Genomic DNA, 21,464 nt, shown 5'->3' with positions numbered 1-21,464 from the left:
AGGCCCTGTCTTCTCTCTCTAGATTTTGGACGGCAAACCGCCGCCCGTGTCGAGGTGTGTGCGTGTGACGAAAAACTATGGATGAAATACTGGGGAAGCGGAGTTTAAAGTCTTTCGTTCGTCACACACACACACATGCATTTACCAGCGGATATCGCTGGACCGAGTCTACCCATGTCTCTCGATCAACCATGATTTTTCTGCTATTGCTCTCATCCGAGTGTGAGGCATCCTCAGTCTGTCCAGAACTTTCCCTATGGAAGGATGTACTGAAGTGAGGTGCGATTTCTTGTGCGACGTACTTTGCTCTTTACGTTTTGTGCCGTGTTCCTTCTTCCTCAGTTATGGAATGATTTATCCTAGCAAATTGTTGAGGTAAGTTTCTTGCTGTGTGCTTGTGCAGGTTCATTCAACTAACCCTTGGCGTCTAAAAAGTTACAGATGTGTGCGCTATTTATCAACTGCTAGCCTCGTAAACAATCTTCAAAGTGAGCGACGCAAAGAAAACGTTTTCCATTTTTAAAATATTAAGGTAAGTTTTGATCTAATCATATGCGATAAACTCTCCATAATAATACATACTACTTACATTCATTATTGCTTCATTGAGCTCCCGGTGTTGACGTCATTACTCAACAGAAGCCGGTTCAACACGCGCAGCTCCTGTTCATGACGTCATCACTAAACTGAAGCCAGCTGAACACGCGCCGCACGGATGGTACCCCGAGCGCGGTAGGAGGAAGGAAGAACGAGAGGAGGAAGAACGGTAAATTTGGAAAGGGGAAAGCGTTCTGCCGTCTACACAGCGGGAGTATGACAAAACACATGTGGGAAGGGAGAGAGATACTATTCAATAAACAGCATGCGAATGTGTGCATAAAGCAAATGCCCAAGCGAGTCAACACGCTCGAAAGTAGCAAGGAAAGTAGAAATGAAGTAGCCTTCTACTTCCCGTTCTACTTTTGTTGCTTAAAATCAGAAGAATGTAGAACATCTGGGTTCCAGGAAAGAGCAAAAAAATGAGTTCTCTCGTGTACACCCCACACACACGCACGCGACGACTCACTCTCACGCGTACTCTTGTTCTACGCCCCTCCTCCTTCTCACTCGCCCCACAGATCTATTTTTAGAACATCATTCACTTCCATCGACGGCGGTCGATGTGACGATGTGTGTCGTCGCGTGTGTGTTGTCGATTTGGTCAGAAAAACTTTTTTCTTCAGACCAAATATCTCTGACTTGGAGCGTCGGCGTTCCGATTGAACCATCGCGACTTTGATCAGTGCGCGCGGTTAAAACGACCTTTTGTATTATGTTGTATGTAGCGTGCGCGCCAAAATTGTAAGAGTGCGCGGAGAGTGAATGTGGTTTTTTGGGGGTGGGGGAATGAGATACAGAGACAAATTTCGCTACACATTAACACATACATTCTCACTGCACGGGTTGAACTGCGAATACTCAGTTCTGAGAGAATATAGTCGAGCGCTCGCGCATGAGTGCAAGCAAGCGCGGAATAGAGGATAGAGGGAGACAAACGATTATTTTGCTCCAAGCTTTCTACTTTTGTCCCGTTGGGTGTGAACAGCCTCATCATTTCTATAAGCAATCCGAAAAAGGGGGTGGAGCAAACACATTGGTATGCGTGAGCGGCTGACGAAACCAAAACGTTTAGATGTGTGCGTGACGGATGGTTCGGGCGCCTGTGGCGAAGCTCTCGACAAGCCTGCAAAGCAGAGCTTCGTGGAGAGCTTTGTAGAGAGCTCAGATTACACAGGCCGCCGTCGGTTTTTGCGTCCTTGGGGGGGTATGAGGCTGAGCCAGGGACGGGTAGCTCGACGAGCTGCTTGACAAATTTGCCGTAGGAGGGAAAAAGAAGGCATGATAAAATTCTCCGAACACCATGATTTCTTCCGTCGCTTTGCACAGCGGGACTCTACCCAACAAACAAAGCCGAAGTCGCTCGAACCTTTTACTCTGTGCCAGAGCGATGCTTTCTGTATCAAGTTCTACAGCTGCAAACACAGCGCGTGTAGATGTGTGTGTGCGCGGAGCGAATGTATCGATGAAGATGGGAAGCAGCGGGGTTTTCTCATTCAGTTGACGGGACCCGAACAATTCCCCATGGTTTGGTCAGTCCAATGCCAACGCTGCTGAGGGAAGGGTGTGTTACTTTTCCACGCGGTGGGACTCATGCTAATGATGATGAAAAACTGTATGTTCTTTGCAATATTTGCTTACTATGTTATTGATTTCACCATTTTCTAAAATTTACACTACTTTTCAAATATTTTATGAAAATACACGTGAAAGTTTCTATAGATAATATTTTCAGAAGAAACGGCGCAAAAAAGCCGCTTTGCTAAGATTGATGATATTATCAATTTAAAAAAAGTTTCTGAACCCGTCATGAAAAAAAAAAACAAAAATACGAAAAACTTTTTCTAAGTATATTTTGAGTTGCTGAATCTAGCTCTCGAAGATCGTTTTTGGATAGCATGAATAGTTTCAAAGATATTTATCAAAAACCTGTTGATTTCTTCTAACACACATATTTGAAATGTTCAGCAGTAAGCGGGTATGATGTACACAAAGGTTATACGTGTAAAAAAATATTCGACCGCATATCCTCCGCGCGGAACAGTGTGTTCGAGAAATGTGCCGCAGATTCAGCATTGCATCCGATGAATTCAGGTATCATCAACGTTTTCAAGCATTATACCGCAGTCTTGGCATTGGCTAAGAAAAATTCGGGAAGGGGTCCCGCGGTCTTGAGATAAAGTGTGAAACCCTGTACCCTATGTACTGCCTCATTTTAGTGAGTGATGTATGCAGCTGGGTAGCCAAGCTATCCCAAATATAACACAGGTTGTTTTATTTTTGAGTGAACTATATTTGTTCAAAACCAGAATGGTAACTGATTGGTCGACAAGTATTTCTTACATACATCAAATTTGCCTTCTAAACCAATTTATGCTGCATTTTAAATGTAACCATACTACACTATGCACGTTGTGTTTGTAGTTCCAATACAATTAATTATTTTCAACCTTCACCATTTAAAGTAGCTGTCCAACACTGAACACTGGCGAGCCGAGCCACACCACTGTGTTTCGACTAACACCGGACATTCAACTCCACCAACATGCTGTTCTCGTATAATGTTACGTGTACGATTTCTTTTACCAAGGCCACATGTCTTGCTGCAAGGACTCCAGGCCGACCACTCGCTAACCCGACAATCTGTATCAGTGAGAGTTTTATTGGTATGATTCATATGTTCAGTGTTTCCAACGTTTGACTGGTATTTAAGTTTTTTAAGTAATTTCGTACGGTGCTTATATTTGAGTTTCTTCACCATTTTGTGCACGTTGTTGTGATTGTTGTATACTTTGATCTGAAAAAATACATAATAGCAATTTTTCAATAAGCAACACGAGCTTTCTTTGTCATCCTTACCTTAGTAAATGTAACATGAGCTATCGGTGGAAGGTGTTTGATTTCAGGATAGAAAAAGCTGCTTGCGAAATGGAGAGGTGATCTGGAAGTGATTTGTTGAACTACACCCCTTGGATTGGTAGGCCATTTTGGTGAGGTAAAAGTTAATCCACTGCTACTACCTGCGTCGAGCGGATGCAGCGGTATCGTTACCTTTTCAAGCCATCGTCCTTTGAAGCATAGCTGTTGCAAGACAATTCAAAACCATATTAAAGAAATAAGTTACATGAACGTGAGATAAACCTGTTATCAACCTACGTCAAAAGTGTCCAATCCAATGAACCAATCCGGCGAGGGTATTATCTTTGTGATGAAAGACACGCTCGAATGTTTTCCGTTTACGAAAAAAGTTGCCTCACTTACACCCTTACCTTTGCGAATTTTTGGTAGTCGAAATTCATCGAATAAAAAATCCTGTTGAACTTCCAAAGTTTCTTCCAATAAAGCTACTTGTCCCGTCTCGGCAAAAGTTGCCACAGCCATCGAAGCAGTGTGTTTCAAATGAAAAAGTTGATAGGTTTGGTTATGAGTTAAACCTAAATTATCAGAATATGAAGAAATTATAGAAAAAAATACTTATAATAACAATAGTTTAGAAACATCTGCTATAACAATCATATATTTATTGATAAATACATATCAGTATGAATGTGAAAGTCATATAACCACGGAAGATTATTTTAATAGAATTATGATCCCGCTGCGAAAAGCGATCGAAAACTTCTCAGCCTCTCACTCTATGCAACTAGAGAGCAAGAACCAATAATGATAAAGCGAGATGAAAGGATAGAGAAGAGGGTACGGAGGGGAGAAATAGAACGTGGGTGTGAACTATTTTTCAGCCATTTTAATTTTTGCGCCAACACGGTCGCGTACAGGAGCATTTTTGTCCGAAAGAGATAAACACATACAGCCCCGCACAACAAAATCGAGCAGTTTTTGCGCTCGCTTTCTAGCTCGCTTTCCGCCGAAACCGATCGAAAAAGCGAGCAGAAACATCCGAAGAACCGATCGAAGCTCTTGATCTATTGAAGCGTTTACGGTCGTTACGATGTTATGATCCATCGGAAAGGAAGGTGTTCATGAAAGGCGGAAAGATGAGTTGAGGCCCTTGTAAATGGTAACTGATGACCGGGAGAAGGGGGTACTGGCACACAGCTGTTGGGAGATTGAACAGTATACTTAAATTGCCGGCGGAGGGGGTTGCTATGGGACCCCTACGATCATTGGTCACAGGCCCTGAAATTGTTGCCAGCGTGGGGAGGGGAAGGGGAAGGGGGTGCAAATGGTTCTCTAGCCACGGGGCCCCAACGACCATCTTTCCAGGGACCCTTGTCGCTAATATTCTGTCCAATTGTAGACACACGGCATACTACAGACTAGCGATCTTCGGCGACCGCCTAGTCCGCCTATCGTTAGATCCGCCGCTAGTTCATGACGGTGTTTTTTTTTATTGTGGAGGTGCATCCTTCCCCCTGCCTGCAGCGTATGCATCGGACAGGAGACAGTGTGGCAGTATGCAAGTTGCCCACTGGATAGGAGCGGTCCCGCAGCACCGCCATCATTCCACACATCTTATGTAACAGCATGCCCGTCATGGGTTTTGACCGCGTATGAACTGTCCGCCGTAGCAAGGGCTGACTATCCGGCTGCGTGGTATTCAAGTCCTGAAAAGGCCGGCATGATCGCGTAGGCTGTAATGCCAATAATAATAATAATAACACTAATAATTTTTATTTTGTGTGTGACCTTGAGACGATGCGGGAGCAGCTGGTTTGGGATTTCAAGTGTTATCGGTGTATTGATGGTTTATTTTATTTCGTGCCGCTGCTGATGAGACCATTCGATATCCTGCCAATTGAGGGTGAAGAAGCCTATTTAAAACAAGCGTAGGAGAACGTCTAACACTAATCTATTTTTTTTAATTTGAACATGTTTGATGCTTCACCTACCTTTTATGCATCATGTAGCACCGTGTATAGTGGCAATAATTTTTTTTTTTTTAATGTGCCGAAATCTGTCTCGCGGTTTTGGGTCTCGACACACGCACGCACACAGCGTGGGGAAAGTGGCCGTTCACTCTATCATGTCGCCGCCCGGCGCTAGGGATGAGGATGCGCTACAAGATAGCTGAACCAGCAATTCTACCGATAAGGTAGCCGTAGTCAATCATGCGGAGGGGGGGGGGGATTGGTGGAGGGTGCGCGCTCGCGTGCGCGCTTTCGTGGGTGCGTGCTCGCGTGCGCGCGATTGGATTGGCACCATCATCTTTGCGACCGGCTCTGCTGTTGGCGGTATCAAAAAGACACACGATCAAAGCAAACATGCATGTGATATGTAGAACATTTCTTTCCAATTCAGCTAGCGGACGCAAGTGGAATCAAAACTTGAATTGAATTCATACAAGAGAGGATTCTGGATTTGTTTATTACGATGTGCGTATGGTGCTGCATCTGTCCGTCCAGAATCTGGTGGCTTGTTGGCATGGAGTCGATATCATGACTCCGAGTGACCGGAACTGCCTTGGAAAGGGTGCGGTTCGGTAGGTTCATGTTTTGGTCGATTGCATTCCGATGATCTGTCGCGCCACAGCGGGACACCCGGCAGCAACAAAGAGAAGTAAAACTCTTCCCCGGGTGTGGGCTGTTATGCTAAGTTCATCTTCTTATTATTATTATTATTGTCATTACGGCCTACGCGATCGTGCATGCCTTTTCAGGACTTGAATATCACGTAGCCGGATAGTCAGCCCTTGCTACGGTGGACGGTTCATACGCGGTTAGAACCTACGATGGGCATGCTGTTAAGATGTGCGGAATGATGGCGGAGCCGCGGGCCCGCTCTTATCCAGCGGGCAACTTGTATATTGCCACGATTGAATATTAGCGACAAGAGCCCCCGGAAAGATGGTCGTTGGGGCCCCGTGGCTGAAGAACCATTTACACCCCCCCTCTCACCCCCCATGCCGGCAATAATTTTAAGGCCTGTGATCGATTATCGTAGGGGTCTCATGGCCGAAGCCCCCCTCCCCCCCCCCTGCAGGCAATTTAAGTATACTGTTCAATCTCCCAACAGCTGTGTGCCAGTACCCCCTTCTCCCGGTCATCAGTTACCATTTACAGGGGCCTCAACTCGTCTTTCCGCCTAGGGCCCCCGATTCCCCTCATCAGCCACTGTCATGAACACCTTCCTTTCTTTGACCGATGGATCATAACATTCCGGAAGAAAACACATTTGGTGACAGTTTTGGACACACACGCACACTCACACCCATGCGCAGACGGCTCAGCATATCTGTGTAATCTACACCATACGAAAGCAAAAGCTTAGGATAACAAAGTTATGCTTAATGCTTAGCACGTTCAGTTCGATGGCAGGCCCCAGGGACTACCAGTGATCTTTCCAGTATACCGGTTTCACAATCAGCTTGCGTTCTAGATGCCGGCGGAACGGAAAGTTGATGAAAATCAGCGCCGGGCTGAACGTGTTAATGCGAATTAGGGTTCTGCGCGTTGCACAACAAAACCTCTAGCGTCAGCTGTCAATTCCTTATTCATTTTTACATTGCAGCGTTTGAACTCATTACGCTTTTTTGGTTTGATTTGTGAAAATTAAACTTCATCGCCGCAATGTTTGTTAACGGCTTTTTAAGCGCCACAGCAACTCATGAGCATTGTCCACACGCGAGAAAGAGATAGCGCTATGGAGGGAAAAAGCACGGGCGACAGCTGACAGCGATTGGTCGTCTGGCGCACCAACACATCCAAACCTTCGACAGTGCGCTTAGTCGAGGGGTATGAGGCGGAGCCAGGGACGGGTAGCTCGACGAGCTGCTTGACAAATTTGCCGTTGGAGGGAAAAAGAAGGCATGATAAAATTCTCCGAACGCCATGATATCTTCCGTGGCTTTGCACAGCGGGAGAATATAAGACATTTTTTCATTGGTAATGGACACTTGCAATCTTAAACTCAAAGGAAAAGGTGGTATGTGTGCTGTTCATGTTATTCTTCCCCATTGTTTTCAGTGGAAAAGACTTCGTGCAGGCATCGGCATTGTCCTATTTCTTGATCAGACCCAAAGGTATTGTAAAACCTTTAAGTTTTTTACAGTTGCATTACTTCAAATTGGTTGCCCATCTAGAACGGAATACCAATGCAATATTGCAATATTTTCAATAGTAGGGGAAGTCAGGGTTGGTACGACACTGTGGATAAGTTCGACACCTTGCCGTTTTCGTATTTATAGAACTTTTGGAAGAAAAAACGTGTGTACAGGCGGTCCCCGAGATACATGGTACCTCTTATACGCGGATTCGGAAATACGCGGTTTTCTAAATTTGACAGTTCTTTGAACAAATTGTACTGATTTGACACATCAATTGTAAATTGCCAAATAATTTCCGTTTCGATCGAATACTAAAAACTTTTTCAAAAGGTTTAAAACTGTTATATACAGTCTGAAACATATCAAATAATTCATAAAGTGACTAAAACCGCCCCCTACTTGCAAAATTACACAAAATTAGTGATATTTTAGCTGGAAATCAGGAGATATATAGATATTATTTATGTTACCTGTTTCGAATATTTGAACCACATGTCACTGATTAGAAACTTGTCAATTGTCAAAAAACAACAAAATAAACACATGGTGGTTCTGATTGACAGCCGATGTACGTTTTTACTTCTAGGACTTAAGTAATTATGGCGTTATTTCAACAAAATTATAGTTTCTGTGTTAATAGTATTGTTTTATAAACACTATTGACTAGTTATGTATCAAAGGGCGTAATTTTTATATTAAACTATATAATATAAAATGTCACTAAAACTTGTGTGGCGCCAATAGGGGTAAAATCAACACCCCACTTGGTAGTAGTGTAATGCTTATTTGTAGCATGTTAACTCTTTTTTATATCGTAATTTGAAAGTGCCTATATTTTATACCGATGTCCCTTAACGATGTACGACAAACGTAAAAATCAAGCTGAGCAAACACGTAATATAAAAATACCGTAAAAGCTTTAAAACTCAAGTTGTCAACAAACCAAGGAAGCTATAATTATGGAATCTAGCTATTATTCTCTCACAGAACGTTTGCTAAACTCAGACTCAAACCATCTACTTTATATATGGTTTAGGCATATGAAAATTAATATTCTTATGACTTTGACCGTAGTTTAGGCTTACTTTAGGCCGGATAGGCTTAAATGAAGAAAAAAAAATATAGTCGCTGGTTTGGAATCACATTGACCGATGTTCGACTTTTGGCTTTCGAGTTGGCAGAGAAAAATAAAATTGGACACTTTTCGATTTTATAAAAAAAGAAGAAGATTACTGGAAGATGGCTGCCAGGTTATTTTATAAAGGAATCTTAACCATTCATTCCGTAAACCAGATGCTACCTCCGAAGCTTCTACTATATGGAGTCTGATCCGGTGCTATTTGTAATGAAATTTTTGTTCTTGCTTGTAGCTTCATTTATTTCCCATATTTCAATAATGTTTTCTGTGAATTTTTCTTAAAATTGGCATGAAATCCTTTTTTGAACTTCAATGATAAACAACCGGCCATCAGAGTTTGTTATTTTAAAATTATAGCCAATGTGTCGAAATCACCCCACAAGGTGTCGATTTTACCCCATCATGGTGTCGATCTTACCCGCACTGCAGTCGTGATGCAACAAAAAACACACTTTTTTAGTTTTACCAGAATGTTATCAAAATCAATCCAGGAACCGTAGTTTCTCGTAAGATGGTACATAATAAATCAAAAAAGCTTTTTCGATGTCTACTAGTAAGTTTACAGTGGCAAAAGTATTGCAATCAGGGGAAAACCTTAAGGTATCGTGTTGGCACGATAACGACCTCGTGCATTTTGACAGGCGAATGTTTACAAAACATCAAGCTGTATAGGACAGCTCGAATAGTTAGAACTATAAACACCAGATGGCGGCACCTGTTAGATAAGGACAAAAAGATATTCCCAAATACGAGACAGATATATGATCAAAAGTAGGACCAATTAGGACAAAGTTCGGCAGCGGTCGCTAAACAGGGTCAAGTGCGGTCAAGACGGATCAGCTGTTAGAGGAGGCGCCATCCAAAAAGTTGGCAGCAGTATCAAAATATAAAGCAGAAAGAACAGACTAATTTTTAAACTGCGCAATAAAGTCAAAATAAGCCAGTTCTAAGAAAGTCTTTCCAGCTACTCAATAAACTGTTAATAGGCGTAACAACATATCGAAACTACCCCCAGTTTCCCTATTGGTGTACATTTCAGCACGTTTGAGTGTTTAAATGCGTTAATTTAGCAAGTAATGTTGATCTTGTACCTTATACACAAAAAAACTCATTTTAATTATTAACCTTAGTTTTTCAATTTTTTAATTTTTAATTTAAAAATTGGATTGCTTACCAAGTGGCACAAATCCACAAAACGATCACTAAACGAGTTCTAAACGACTCAAGCTCTCTACCTAAACGAAATATAAAAAGACTTTGTTTAGCAGACGGCAAACGACTCATGCATTCTGAAAATAGCAAAAGCTGGTGACGCGTATATGTTTGAGGGATACTCAACCAGTGCCCAATGAAACATTTTGGACCTAGCTTGAACAAAAACTGGGCTGTCTTGCTTTATCTTCTATACCGCACCTGCTTGCACTCATTCGCGAGCGTTGCAATATACTCTCCCGATTTCAAGTTCTCGCGAATTGCCTACTGCTGTAAGATTGTATGAGTGAATGTGCATCGTTTTTCTCTGTGCTTCCTCTTCTCCCCCCTCGTTCGTACTCCCTTCTTCCATCGATTCGATGCGCGATTCCTGATTTAACCGCGCAGTAACATTTGTAAGGTTCCGTGACAATGAAATAATCTACAAAAATAGACACATCGTTTTCATTTAGCATCCGTGGTCCACACCAAGGTGGATTAAAAACATAAGGTGGTGGATTAGGGCCTTTGGGGGTCGCCATAGTTGAGGAACTTTACGTCATTTTAGAACCGGTAAGCATTGGTTTCCACACACAAAACTTAACAAATAGAACAGATTTCTTTGTAATTATGTGCATTTTTGTGTGTCTATTGGTTTTATCGAAAAAATGAGACATATTAACAAAAGATTTGATGATTTTTTTATGCACGAAATTTAAAATCATGTGAGTAAGAGTTCTAATCTCACGTAAATTGTTCATGTGGCTCGTAGATAATGAGGAATTAATGTGAAAATTGAAAAAAATAATGCTTACTTAATTGTTATCATCAAAAATGACGAAAACACAATGAATTATAGAATAATTTCACGGAATAACACAAAATAACACACTTTAATCCATGTTTTAATGTTAAATAAGAACTCGCGAAATCCGAAATATATTTTTAAAGAATGTTTAATCGAAAAAATGGGGTAGATAAATTATATGAACAAATTTAATAAATGTAAACAAAGTTTAAATTCTGGGGACCTTACGTCAAGTGACGAATTGTCAAAATGTACTAGAGTCCACCACCTGATATTTTTAAATCGACCTTGGTCCACACGGAACGCCGATACCCCAAACACCTCCGGCCAATATCAAATTCTCGATATTGGCGGTGACTTGTGGATGTGTCCTCCCATCTCCTCATCAATTTAATTCACTTGCTACATCTCCTCCCCTTTCTCCTTCTCCTAGAACTCATGCAAATGAAATTCTAGAGAGAAGTGGAAGAAGAGGGAGGAGCATCAGCTTTTTGCTCTCTCTCAAAAAATAAGTCCAAAATTGTCTGCCTTTGGGTACCAGTTTGGGTACTGAGATAGGGCCCCATCTCTGGTCCATATTTTTACCCATTCATGGCGTTTTGGTCGTTTGGGTGGAGCTTCCTCGCTTGGAGGAGAGCTTTCTCATTCCCTCTGTACTGTTATATGGTTTCGCATTGAAGTTATGCATCGCTAGAACTATAACGGTGATACGATTGTTTAAATACTAAACTTCAATTGAAAATCACCAGCACTGAAGCAAGCAAGATTTGAGTAATTTCATTTCATTTCATTTATTAATTCAATATCCGCCATCAAGGCTAAATAAAGTAGACTTAAAACTAAATAAACCCTAACAAATAAATAAAATAATTCATGAAAAACTAAGCCTAACTAAAACTAGTCTTGACCTAGCAAAAAAAATTAAAGAAAAAAAACATAGGTAGAGCGTAGAGACTATCAAACCTAATGAAAACTTAGAAGAATAATTAAAGAGAATTAGAAGAAAAAATACGGTTACGGAAAGAGTTGAGAGAGGAGTCGAAATCAAAGAGATGGTAAAAGTGGTTAAACAACCTGAAACAGGATAGAATAGGATCATTGAAAGTATAAAGAGTATGACGTGTTTCAATTGACAGAGGATCGCGAGGACGAAGGGAACGAAAGGAAAAATACAACGAGATGGACGAGAGTAAATCAGGAGCATCAGTATCAGAAAGTAATAAGCCACCAATAACCCAAGGAAACATTTTGGACCTAGCTTGAACAAAAACTGGGCTGTCTTGCTTTATCTTCTATACCGCACCTGCTTGCACTCATTCGCGAGCGTTGAAATATACTCTCTCGATTTCATGTTCTCGCGAATTGCCTACTGTTGTAAGAATGTATGAGTGAATGTGCATCATTTTTCTCTGTGCTTCCTCTTCTCCCCCCTCGTTCGTACTCCCTTCTTCCATCGATTCGATGCGCGATTCCTGATTCAACCGCGCAGAAACATTTGTAAGGTTCCGTGTCAATCAGATACTGTACGAAATTATACACATTGTTTTCATTTAGCATCCGTGGTCCACATGGAACGCCGATACCCCAAACACCACCGGTCAATATCAAATCCTCGATATTGGCGGTGACTGGTGAATGAATGTGTTTCTCTCCCCTCTCCTCATCAATTTAATTCACTTGCTACATCTCCTCCCCTTTCCCCTTCTCCTAGAACTCATACAAATGAAATTCTAGAGAGAAGTGTGAGAAGAGGGAAGAAGCATCAGCTTTTTCGCTCTCTCTCAAAAAATAAGTCCAAAATTGTCTGCCTTTGGGTACCAGTTTGGGTACTGAGATAGGGCCCCATCTCAGGTCCATAGTTTTACCCATTCATCGCGTTTTGGTCGATTGGGAAAACATGCCAGAGACACTTGGCGGCGGAAGCTTAAATAGTGAAGATTGAATCACTGCAATCGCGTTTCATAGGGAGGTAGTGAGCCAGCACCGAACAAACGACGAATAGCAATCCTGGTAAAGAGGCGCTGAATGCTTTCAATTCTCGAACAGCCATCAATAGTAGGAGGATTCCAGATGATACTAGCATATTCAAGAAGAGGCCTTACCAGAGCACAATAAAGGTTTCTTAGGTAGCTTTGATCTCTAAAATAGAGGTAAAACGTAAAATAAACCCAAGGGTTCGATTACCTTTTAGTAGAACCTCATCAAGCTGCAGTTTAAAGTTAAGACGACTGTCAAGTATAATTCCAAGGTCACGGATGGACATAACACGAGAGAGGGACGAGTTAGATAGAGGATAGTTGAAAAAAATAGCAGAAAGAGAGTGAGAGAAAGAAATAACAGAATATTTTTCAGGGCACAGGCGAAGTAAATTTGATGAACACCAATGAACAAAAGCTTTAAAGTAATGCTGAAGTCTCAAACAATCAGAAGAAGAAGACACAGGTAAAAAGATTTTGATATCATCCGCATAAAGGAGATGACCATCAGGAGGCAAAACATTACAAACATCATTGATGAACAAAGAAAACAGAAGAGGACTTAGCACACAACCCTGAGGGACACCTGACGTACAAAAAAACTCCTCAGATAAGTAATGGTCGTTGGTGTCGGCACCCGTGTATCTAAACACACCACACGACCATTCTTATAGATTTTTGCTTAGAAAGTTAGAAGGGTATATATGCCATGATTAGATGAAGCAAGGCGAAACAAATTGCAAGAAAAGGACAACAATATGATGATGAGTTGTAATAAGCCATCTATGGAGCAAACCAGTGAAGCTATGGAGCTTTCATTTTTTGTCTATGGATATTTGATTTTCCAGTTGTTAATCTGTGGCGCTTGGTTATCGATTGGACACAAATCGTAAACGTTATCAAAAATCACAATTAGGGGGTTGCAATTCGGCGTTACTGATTGCATAGCTGATTGCGTTGCTACCGTGTAAAGTGCCTTTAAGGGTGTTCCGCGTCCACCAAGGAGAATATTTTAGCAGCCGATAAGGTGCATTGTAGCAGATCTGGTAGTATCTACACAAAGTCAGCTTAATGCGGCATACTCGAAAACATCGTCAGCGCCTTCCGCGGCGTCATTTTGCACAGGTACTAATCAATGAGTCGCAGCGCTTTGAGGATCTCGATATTTGTTTGTTTGACGAAAACATGATTGTCGTTTTTCGTCCAACGCCTACATCGATGAATCGCTATGTTGGTGCTAAGAATGCAAGACAACCAACTCCGTACAAAAATCATCCAAGCTATCCGCTCCCAACATCAACTCATTAACCAACATCGTCTCACTATAGAGTGAAAAAGTAACGCTCTATAGCGTTACGCTCAATAGCTTATAGCGTCTAATAGCGTGAGAGATTGAAAATGAGAACCTTTTTGTAAAATTTGTTATAGGACTAGTTAATTTGACCCAGTTACAGGGTTTTGTAAGATAGTTTCGAGGGTATTTCATAACTTTTGGATGCGTGCTAAGGACTTTTGAAAAGGCAACGCAAACTCCTGGTGACATTTAGTTCCAAGGAATGCATTAAAAAAATACTGATTCGAAATTCATACCTATCCTGGAACTAATGTCCCATGTCCATTCTGAAATTTTACAGAAATCGTTCTGGTGCTGGAACTAATTCCAATCCCATATACCGTCTGAACTCACTGGTTGAACTTCGATTCCCTGCCAACTGTTGAATATGTGCTTTTTATTTGGCACGTTTTTTGTTACAAAAAATTACAGAATTTTCTCTCGGCAGGCCATGAGATTTTTATAATTTTCAAAAGCCGAGTTTTCCATACAACCGCATGCTTTGTAATTGAACTGTCAGCCAACTATCGAGCGGTCAATTAAAAAATATGTCAACAAAAAAGCATTCAATTATTGAATTCTGAATGTATGTGTTTATTGTTTATTTGTCATAAACCTGGCACAGGAACTAATCATAACCCATAACCGATTTTTAAACTGATCCTGACACCATACCGGTCGTGGAATTGATCCCGATCCCATACCGCAATGATCTCCAACCTTTTTAGGATCACAGATCAATTAGCTTTGCCGCAGACCACTTTTACAGGGGTAACATTTTGAAGACTCTGTTGAAATCTTTTGATCCAAAATATGTCCAAAATATCTTTTTCTACACATTCCTGTTGAAATGTTTATCTCGATTATGGAGAAAATATGCACATTGTGTAGTGTATTAAGCTTTTCTATTTAAAAAATGCTTTCGGGGACCATTTCTTTTCACGCCCCGGACCACAGCTTGGATAACTGCTACAAAAACCATACTGGTCCTGACATTGATCCCGAACTCATACCGGAACTTACACTAAACCCATAACGATGCTGGAACCGATCCCGACCCCATGTAGATCCTGTTACATAAACCTACGGGTACTGGAACTGATCTCAAACCCATAATGCTCGCTTTTATAATTCGGGACTTGTATAGTATCTGAATCTGTCTTAATCATGGCACTATGCAAAGCAGTCTAGTTGTTTTCCCTTTTTTACATCAGAGGGTCCCGTGGTGCTATTGTCAATTCGGACGACTTAAAAACATGCCCATCTTGGGTTCAAGCTTCGTATAGACTGTCGCCCTAAGCAAAGATTGACTATCTGGCTGCATGGTAATTAATAAGTATCGAAAGCCTGTAATTGCCGGTATGAGCTGTTACCTCTAAAATAATGTAAAAATGTTTCCGTGACATACAGTGCACGCTCGGTAATCCGTATTTGAATCGAGTGCGGATCATCGAATGAAGTTTTAATGTGTTTTTTTTTTAATTTTTTTGTCGCAGTTCTTGAGTTGATTATTACATTACCTACATTTTCATGTTGTACAAAGAATGTTAATAATTTTAAAAATAGCAGGAAATTTATCTGTTTAAGCATATTTTACTACTTATGGCCAAACATTGTTTCATCTCATGAATTTGATTGTCAAAACTGCGGATTACTGAGCGTATACAGTATCTGGACCTACAGTAGCGGCTACCTAAAGTAGGACATCAATATTCTGATTTTGAGACATCCTCGACAGTTGCACGGCACACCTATTGGAAAACTATCCTAACACATCGTTGATGACATTGTTTAGCTCTGCTTTAGCTAAACATTAGGCCAATATATTTAAAAAATCCCACAAATTCAAGCAAAAGCGTGCAACTACAGAATTCTGAGTGTAACTTGTATCGTTCTTTCCCCGCTGCGATCGAAACCTTTTCAACCTCTCGTTCAATGTAGCTGAAGAGCAAGAACCAATAATGATAAAGCGAGGTGAAAGGATGTGGAAGAGGGGAAGGAGGGGAGAAAGAGAACGTGGGTGTGAACTATTTTTCGGCCACTATCATCATAATTTAATTAAGGTAAAAAAAAATTAACAGCTTTTAGATGAACCGATATCTACGAGATTACATTTTTTAATTACAAGTAAATAACAGGTTTAATATTTTTCATTGTTGCATTATGGTTTATGAAAAATAGTCTGAAAGTATGGAGTTCGTTAACACCCTTAAAGCTTTCAATTAGAGTAACATTTCCAATAAGCAGAAAATATAAAATATTAAAAATATACACAAAAAAATGAATATATAAAATATATTTATTACCTATTCCATCTATGTTTCCGGCCATTTTGAATAAAAATTAGTTTAGGTCCAAGGTTATTTTTAAAGCAAAAAATGAGATTAATAAATACTTTTTTACTTTCAATTTCCTATTTTATCGATAGCTGGGTAACATAATAATTATTCATTTTTTCATTATTAATCCTTTTTGTGTTTAAAATTGTTATAATTGTAATTCTTAATGAATTGATCTTTAATCGCAATTGCTGTACTTTTTTATGTTTGCTCAAAAACTGTTACTTTTCTCAGCGTTACGCGTAACGCTTGTTGATCGCAAACCCAAGCAGCATTTTTGAACGCTTGTTTTTACCGCCGTGGATGAGCCAATTAATAGATAATCATGTCTTAATATTGTTTATTTTTATGATAGTTTTAATATTGTTTGTTTATGATAATTACAAAAGCAACAATTTTTGAACCAACATAATAAAGTACATCAAGCGCTAATAAAGATAAAATTCATTGATAATTTATGAGTAAAAAAATTATTATATTATTATTAGGCTATCATTTTTAACATCAATCAGAGTTGTAACAACTTAAAGAATTACAATTTTTACAATCTTTTACATAAAAAAGGGTGAATAACAAATTTTTTTTATTAATTTATTTACTGAGCTTTTGATAAAAAAGGAAAATGAAATATATACAAGTATTTATTAAATTTCCTTAACCTCACTTTTAATAAAAGCCCTCGCATCTAAAGTTATTTTTATTCAAAATGACCGGAAACATAGATTGAAAAGGTAATAATTATATTACATACATTTCCATTTTTTTAAATATATTTTCGATATTTAATATTTTTTACCTATTGGAAATGTTACTCTAATTCAGGGGTCTCCATACTACGACCTGCGGGCCGCATGCGGCTCTCGAAAGCCTAAATTGCGGCCCACAGTGGTGTTGCAAAGGATACTGTAAATATTATATTACTTTCACAATTTTCATTAAATTTTTAATTTTTACTAAACCAAGACAAAAATCTAGTTACTATAAAATAAAAATGGATGATTTCAAAATATTCATAAAGTATTTTCATATGAAAACGAGATTTCAACGTTCTCATTACCAAAAGTAACGTCAAAATGGTCTTCAAAAACATTATTTACGAAGCAATGTGGCCCACGAATTGAAAAGTTTGTAGACCCCTGCTCTAATTTAAAGCTTTAAGGGTGTTTACGAACTTCATACTTTCAGACTATTTCTCATAAACCATAATACAACAATGATAAATATGAAACCTGTTATTTACTTCTAATTAAAAATTCTTAAAGAAATCGATTCATCTTAAAGCAATTAACTTTCTTTACATTGCAATTTAAAATATTGTTTATTGAATCAATGTATACTGGTCGGTCGCGTGGTCAAAACTGTAATAAAAATTTTGCTTGGGAATATTTTAACGGATGTAACGCTTCTACCAAAGAAAGGCTCAGCCCTTTACGTTACATTGGAGAAGCGTTACATCTCTTAAAATATTCCCAAACAACATTTTTATTACAGTTTCGTCCATGCAAGCAACTGTTTTAGAGTGTTTGAATAAAAAAAATTAGCTGTAATGATACTTTAAGCTAATTGTTACAAATATAAGTCCCAAAAAGTTTTATTTTTGTACATCATTACACTGTGCTTCACAAACAAAAACCATGGGAATGTAAAAACCCTTAAAATGGAAACTAAATTTAATTAGCATTATGAATAAGAAGGAAATAAAATATATTCACATCATATTTTGTATATCAAATATATGAGATGTATTGATTAACTACATTAACTATGAAATTACATGCCCTACCAATTCAATGCCCTGGTTTTACCAAGAGGTGGGCAAATAAAAAATAAATATTAAAAAATATATATAATTTAATTTTAAATGATTTGAGTAATTACTGAAGTTGTTTTAACACTCACTGATGTTAATGATAGTAAAATAATAATAATTCAATATCAATTTTAAATATTTTTAAATGATATATCACACAATTTTTGTGATCGATTACTGAACTTTTGTATAATTATTTCAATTTTCTGCCTTTCATAATAATACATAAAAATAATTAATACTAAGCCAGAATTATCGGTCAATTGGCCCATCCAAGACGATTAAATCAGGCGTTCAACAAAAATGGTGCTTGGGTTTGAGATAAACAGGCGTTACGCGTAACGTTAGCGTAACGTAGAGGGCTGAGCCTTACTTTTACCTCTCTCGTTGAAGTTTGCAAGCAAACTTTTAAGATAAATTGTATAGGAATAGCATATCTTTACAAAAATATAATTTAAAACTTTCACGCATCCCTGTGACATTGGTTTAAGCTTATTTTCGAAGCGGAAAAAAATATATCAATATGTTACTAAATCTTAATCTGCATTTTTCTTGGTTATTTGTAATTAGAGGGTTATAAAACTTACATGGTGTTCATAGAACACTCCAATCAATACATTTTGATCATTGGAATCTATCTGTGTAGTGAAATCATGCTTAAATAGAAGGTGCCCAATTTGCCCCATATGCCCATTTTGCTTCGCTTTACCCTGCTGATTACACATGGCAGGACAAGCAGTCCTGCATATAACGGCCCGGTCCATTAGGGGTCTGAACCCATGACGGGCATATTGTTAGGTGGTTTGCGTCAGTATAATTAAAATTACAAATTTATAATTTAAATATAAATAGTTTGATTATAATTCGCTCTAAAATAGATTACAGTACATGTACAAATACTCTTAAAAATACTTCAAATATTCTACATATATGGGTTAAAAGGATAGTCCCGTAGTAAATATCAAGAATACCATGTCCATCGATTATTCAAGCCTCATATGGACACCCCCCCCCCACCATCCTCCTCTGTGGAGGAAATATGTGGCTGTGTGCTACTAAATATGTCTCGAAAACCTGCATTGGCACCGGCATGACCGTATTGATAGTTACATTCAAAATATTAGTTATGTTTATAAATGTATTTTATTTCATATGTTTTGGTTTAATTTATATTTCAACTTCTAAGCAAACATATTCAAGCACTAATACAATGCTAAACATATTTCAACACAACCACAATATCAAATCCGCTGCTCTTTTTACCTATTTTTAAATTTGAGAGGCAAATGTGCTACCATATGTAAAAAATGAGTTTCTCATGTCGACCTTTAAGGCCTTATTAGACACAGGAAAAAAACTGTCATTCGATTTTGGAATCGATCCTTCAAACAGGGTTTGACAGATAGATGGCAGTCGGAAAATCGGAATTAGGCATGCTCAATTCCGATTTGCTCCAGAGTAGATTTTTACTATCAATGTCAATAGAGCGTATTGAATTTCTTGATAATGATGAATATAAACTACACAAATAGTAAACAAAGAATGATTTTTTTCGGATAAAGCCAAGAAAATCAATAAATTAAATAATAAATGTGAAAGGTGACAGAACCGCACTCTTGTCTTATTACACGTACGAGAGGTTTTGTACCAAAGTCTAAGTATGACAGATAAATGCCAATCGAGAAATGACTTTATTTTCCTCCGTCGATCGTTCCCGCTTCGATCGTGTTTGGGAAAGTGGCTGCATATTATTTACGTTCAAATAATTTGTGTTTAGTGAGCTCATATTCAATATAGTTTTATTTTTGAAGCTTCATTTATAACACTAATATACCATCCATCAATCCATCCATATTGTAAATTTTTTTTCTAGTTAAATTATTTGTAATAAATAATTATTTTTTATAATCATAATTATAATAATTATAATTATTTGTAGTTAAATAATTACAATATCACAATATAAAAATACATTTCATCTATTATGTTACAATCGTCTAATTTGATTCAATCTCGAAACCGAAGTTAGACTTCTGATTCAATTCAACTTTTGATCTGCCAAAATCAATTGCTATACTTATATCATGTCCCATCATTACAAAATCAACAGCTCTTAAATCACTTGACCTCGTTATTTGATGCACGTCATAATTGATGTCCTAATACTATAAATTAATCTAGACATTCAACTTACCTAACGTCATACTCCAATGTGGAGGAGGCCGAAATTCTGGATAGTGTTTAGGAAAGAGTTTTTTTGACCATCTAGTTACTAATTTGATGCGATACAAAACAAGCATCCCATTCTGATGGCAATTTTCTTCGTAGAAAACGTTACCTCCGATGGGATTGCTAGTAATCATGGCTAAATGTTCAGATATAGTCACCATCCAGAGCAGCAGCACCAATTTAGTACACATCATTAATCTTGTTTATTTTAGTTTGTCTTTAAACTTGATTCGCTGCAATTATCCAAGGGTTTTAAGACGCAAATATCATTAATGCAAGGTTATAAATGTTCGCTGATATGTTGGTCAAACATAACAGACCATCACAAAACACATGGGGCAGAGATAGATTCATAGATTCGTTTTTCCCGTCCATTGAAAAAAAGTTTGTTTGATTTATTGATTGATCACGGTCCGCATTAACAGAGCAATCAAAGTCTTCATCTTGATAATATATCTTTAAATGTAAGCACTTCGTACAGTATTGAAATCAAGTGGCTCCGCCGAAGACTAGCTAAAAGAAAAGCAACGATTAATAACTAACAATGCTATCAAAGTGTATAATCTACAGTCTCACACGAATGTTAGCGCGATCAGAACTATCGATAACTAAATTTGACTGTTATAAGTGAACAACCGACCGAGCAAATTTCTATCCGGCGCTAACAAAATTCACAGACAGACTGATTCATCCACCGACCAGTCTGGTATACATCAAAACAAAATTGTGAGAAAAAATCACATTCAATTCTCCCACCAAACCATGCGTGTGCGTGGTAAGATAAACTACCGCATTAAGGTACAGTTCGTTATTTATAAACCATCTGTTCATACTTCGTTCTCTTCAACGCAAGATCTGAGTTTTTTTCTATCTTTTGCTCATGCTGATGATGTTATGAACGTTCGTGATGATTACATGTTATGATACCATGAGCAAAGACAAACTGACGCAGCTAAATGTCTCTCACGGTATCCTACATGGGTCTCCAAACTAAATGTCTTGCAGGTTGACCCGCAAGCGGCATGCGGCCCTCAATTTTT

At 38.7% G+C, this 21,464-nt stretch overlaps 1 protein-coding gene across 11 annotated transcripts; it reads right to left on the bottom strand.

Annotated features, from left to right (window-relative positions):
* Window positions 1-2,745: 2,745 nt before the first annotated feature.
* Window positions 2,746-21,151, bottom strand: LOC121601076 (spondin-2-like). Of its 11 annotated transcripts, none has more exons than XM_041929883.1 (6): window positions 21,065-21,149; window positions 20,745-20,937; window positions 20,390-20,657; window positions 3,754-4,031; window positions 3,457-3,678; window positions 2,746-3,394 (listed from the first exon to the last, which is right to left on the bottom strand). In XM_041929883.1, the coding sequence occupies exons 3-6, from the start codon at window positions 20,616-20,618 to the stop codon at window positions 3,050-3,052; spliced, it is 1,074 nt and encodes a 357-aa protein (XP_041785817.1). In that variant the 5' UTR covers window positions 20,619-20,657; window positions 20,745-20,937; window positions 21,065-21,149; the 3' UTR covers window positions 2,746-3,049. The 11 variants fall into 11 exon arrangements, with proteins under 11 accessions (XP_041785817.1, XP_041785818.1, XP_041785819.1 ...); XM_041929884.1 differs by having other exon boundaries at window positions 20,904-20,937; window positions 21,065-21,144; XM_041929885.1 differs by having other exon boundaries at window positions 20,904-20,937; window positions 21,001-21,135.
* Between the last annotated feature and the right edge of the window lie 313 nt (window positions 21,152-21,464).

This window comes from Anopheles merus, unplaced genomic scaffold, assembly GCF_017562075.2.
Source record: "Anopheles merus strain MAF unplaced genomic scaffold, AmerM5.1 LNR4000022, whole genome shotgun sequence".
Classification (NCBI taxonomy): domain Eukaryota; kingdom Metazoa; phylum Arthropoda; class Insecta; order Diptera; family Culicidae; genus Anopheles; species Anopheles merus.
Note: the sequence above shows the minus strand (reverse complement) of the source record. Positions and strands in the feature narration are given on the sequence as shown.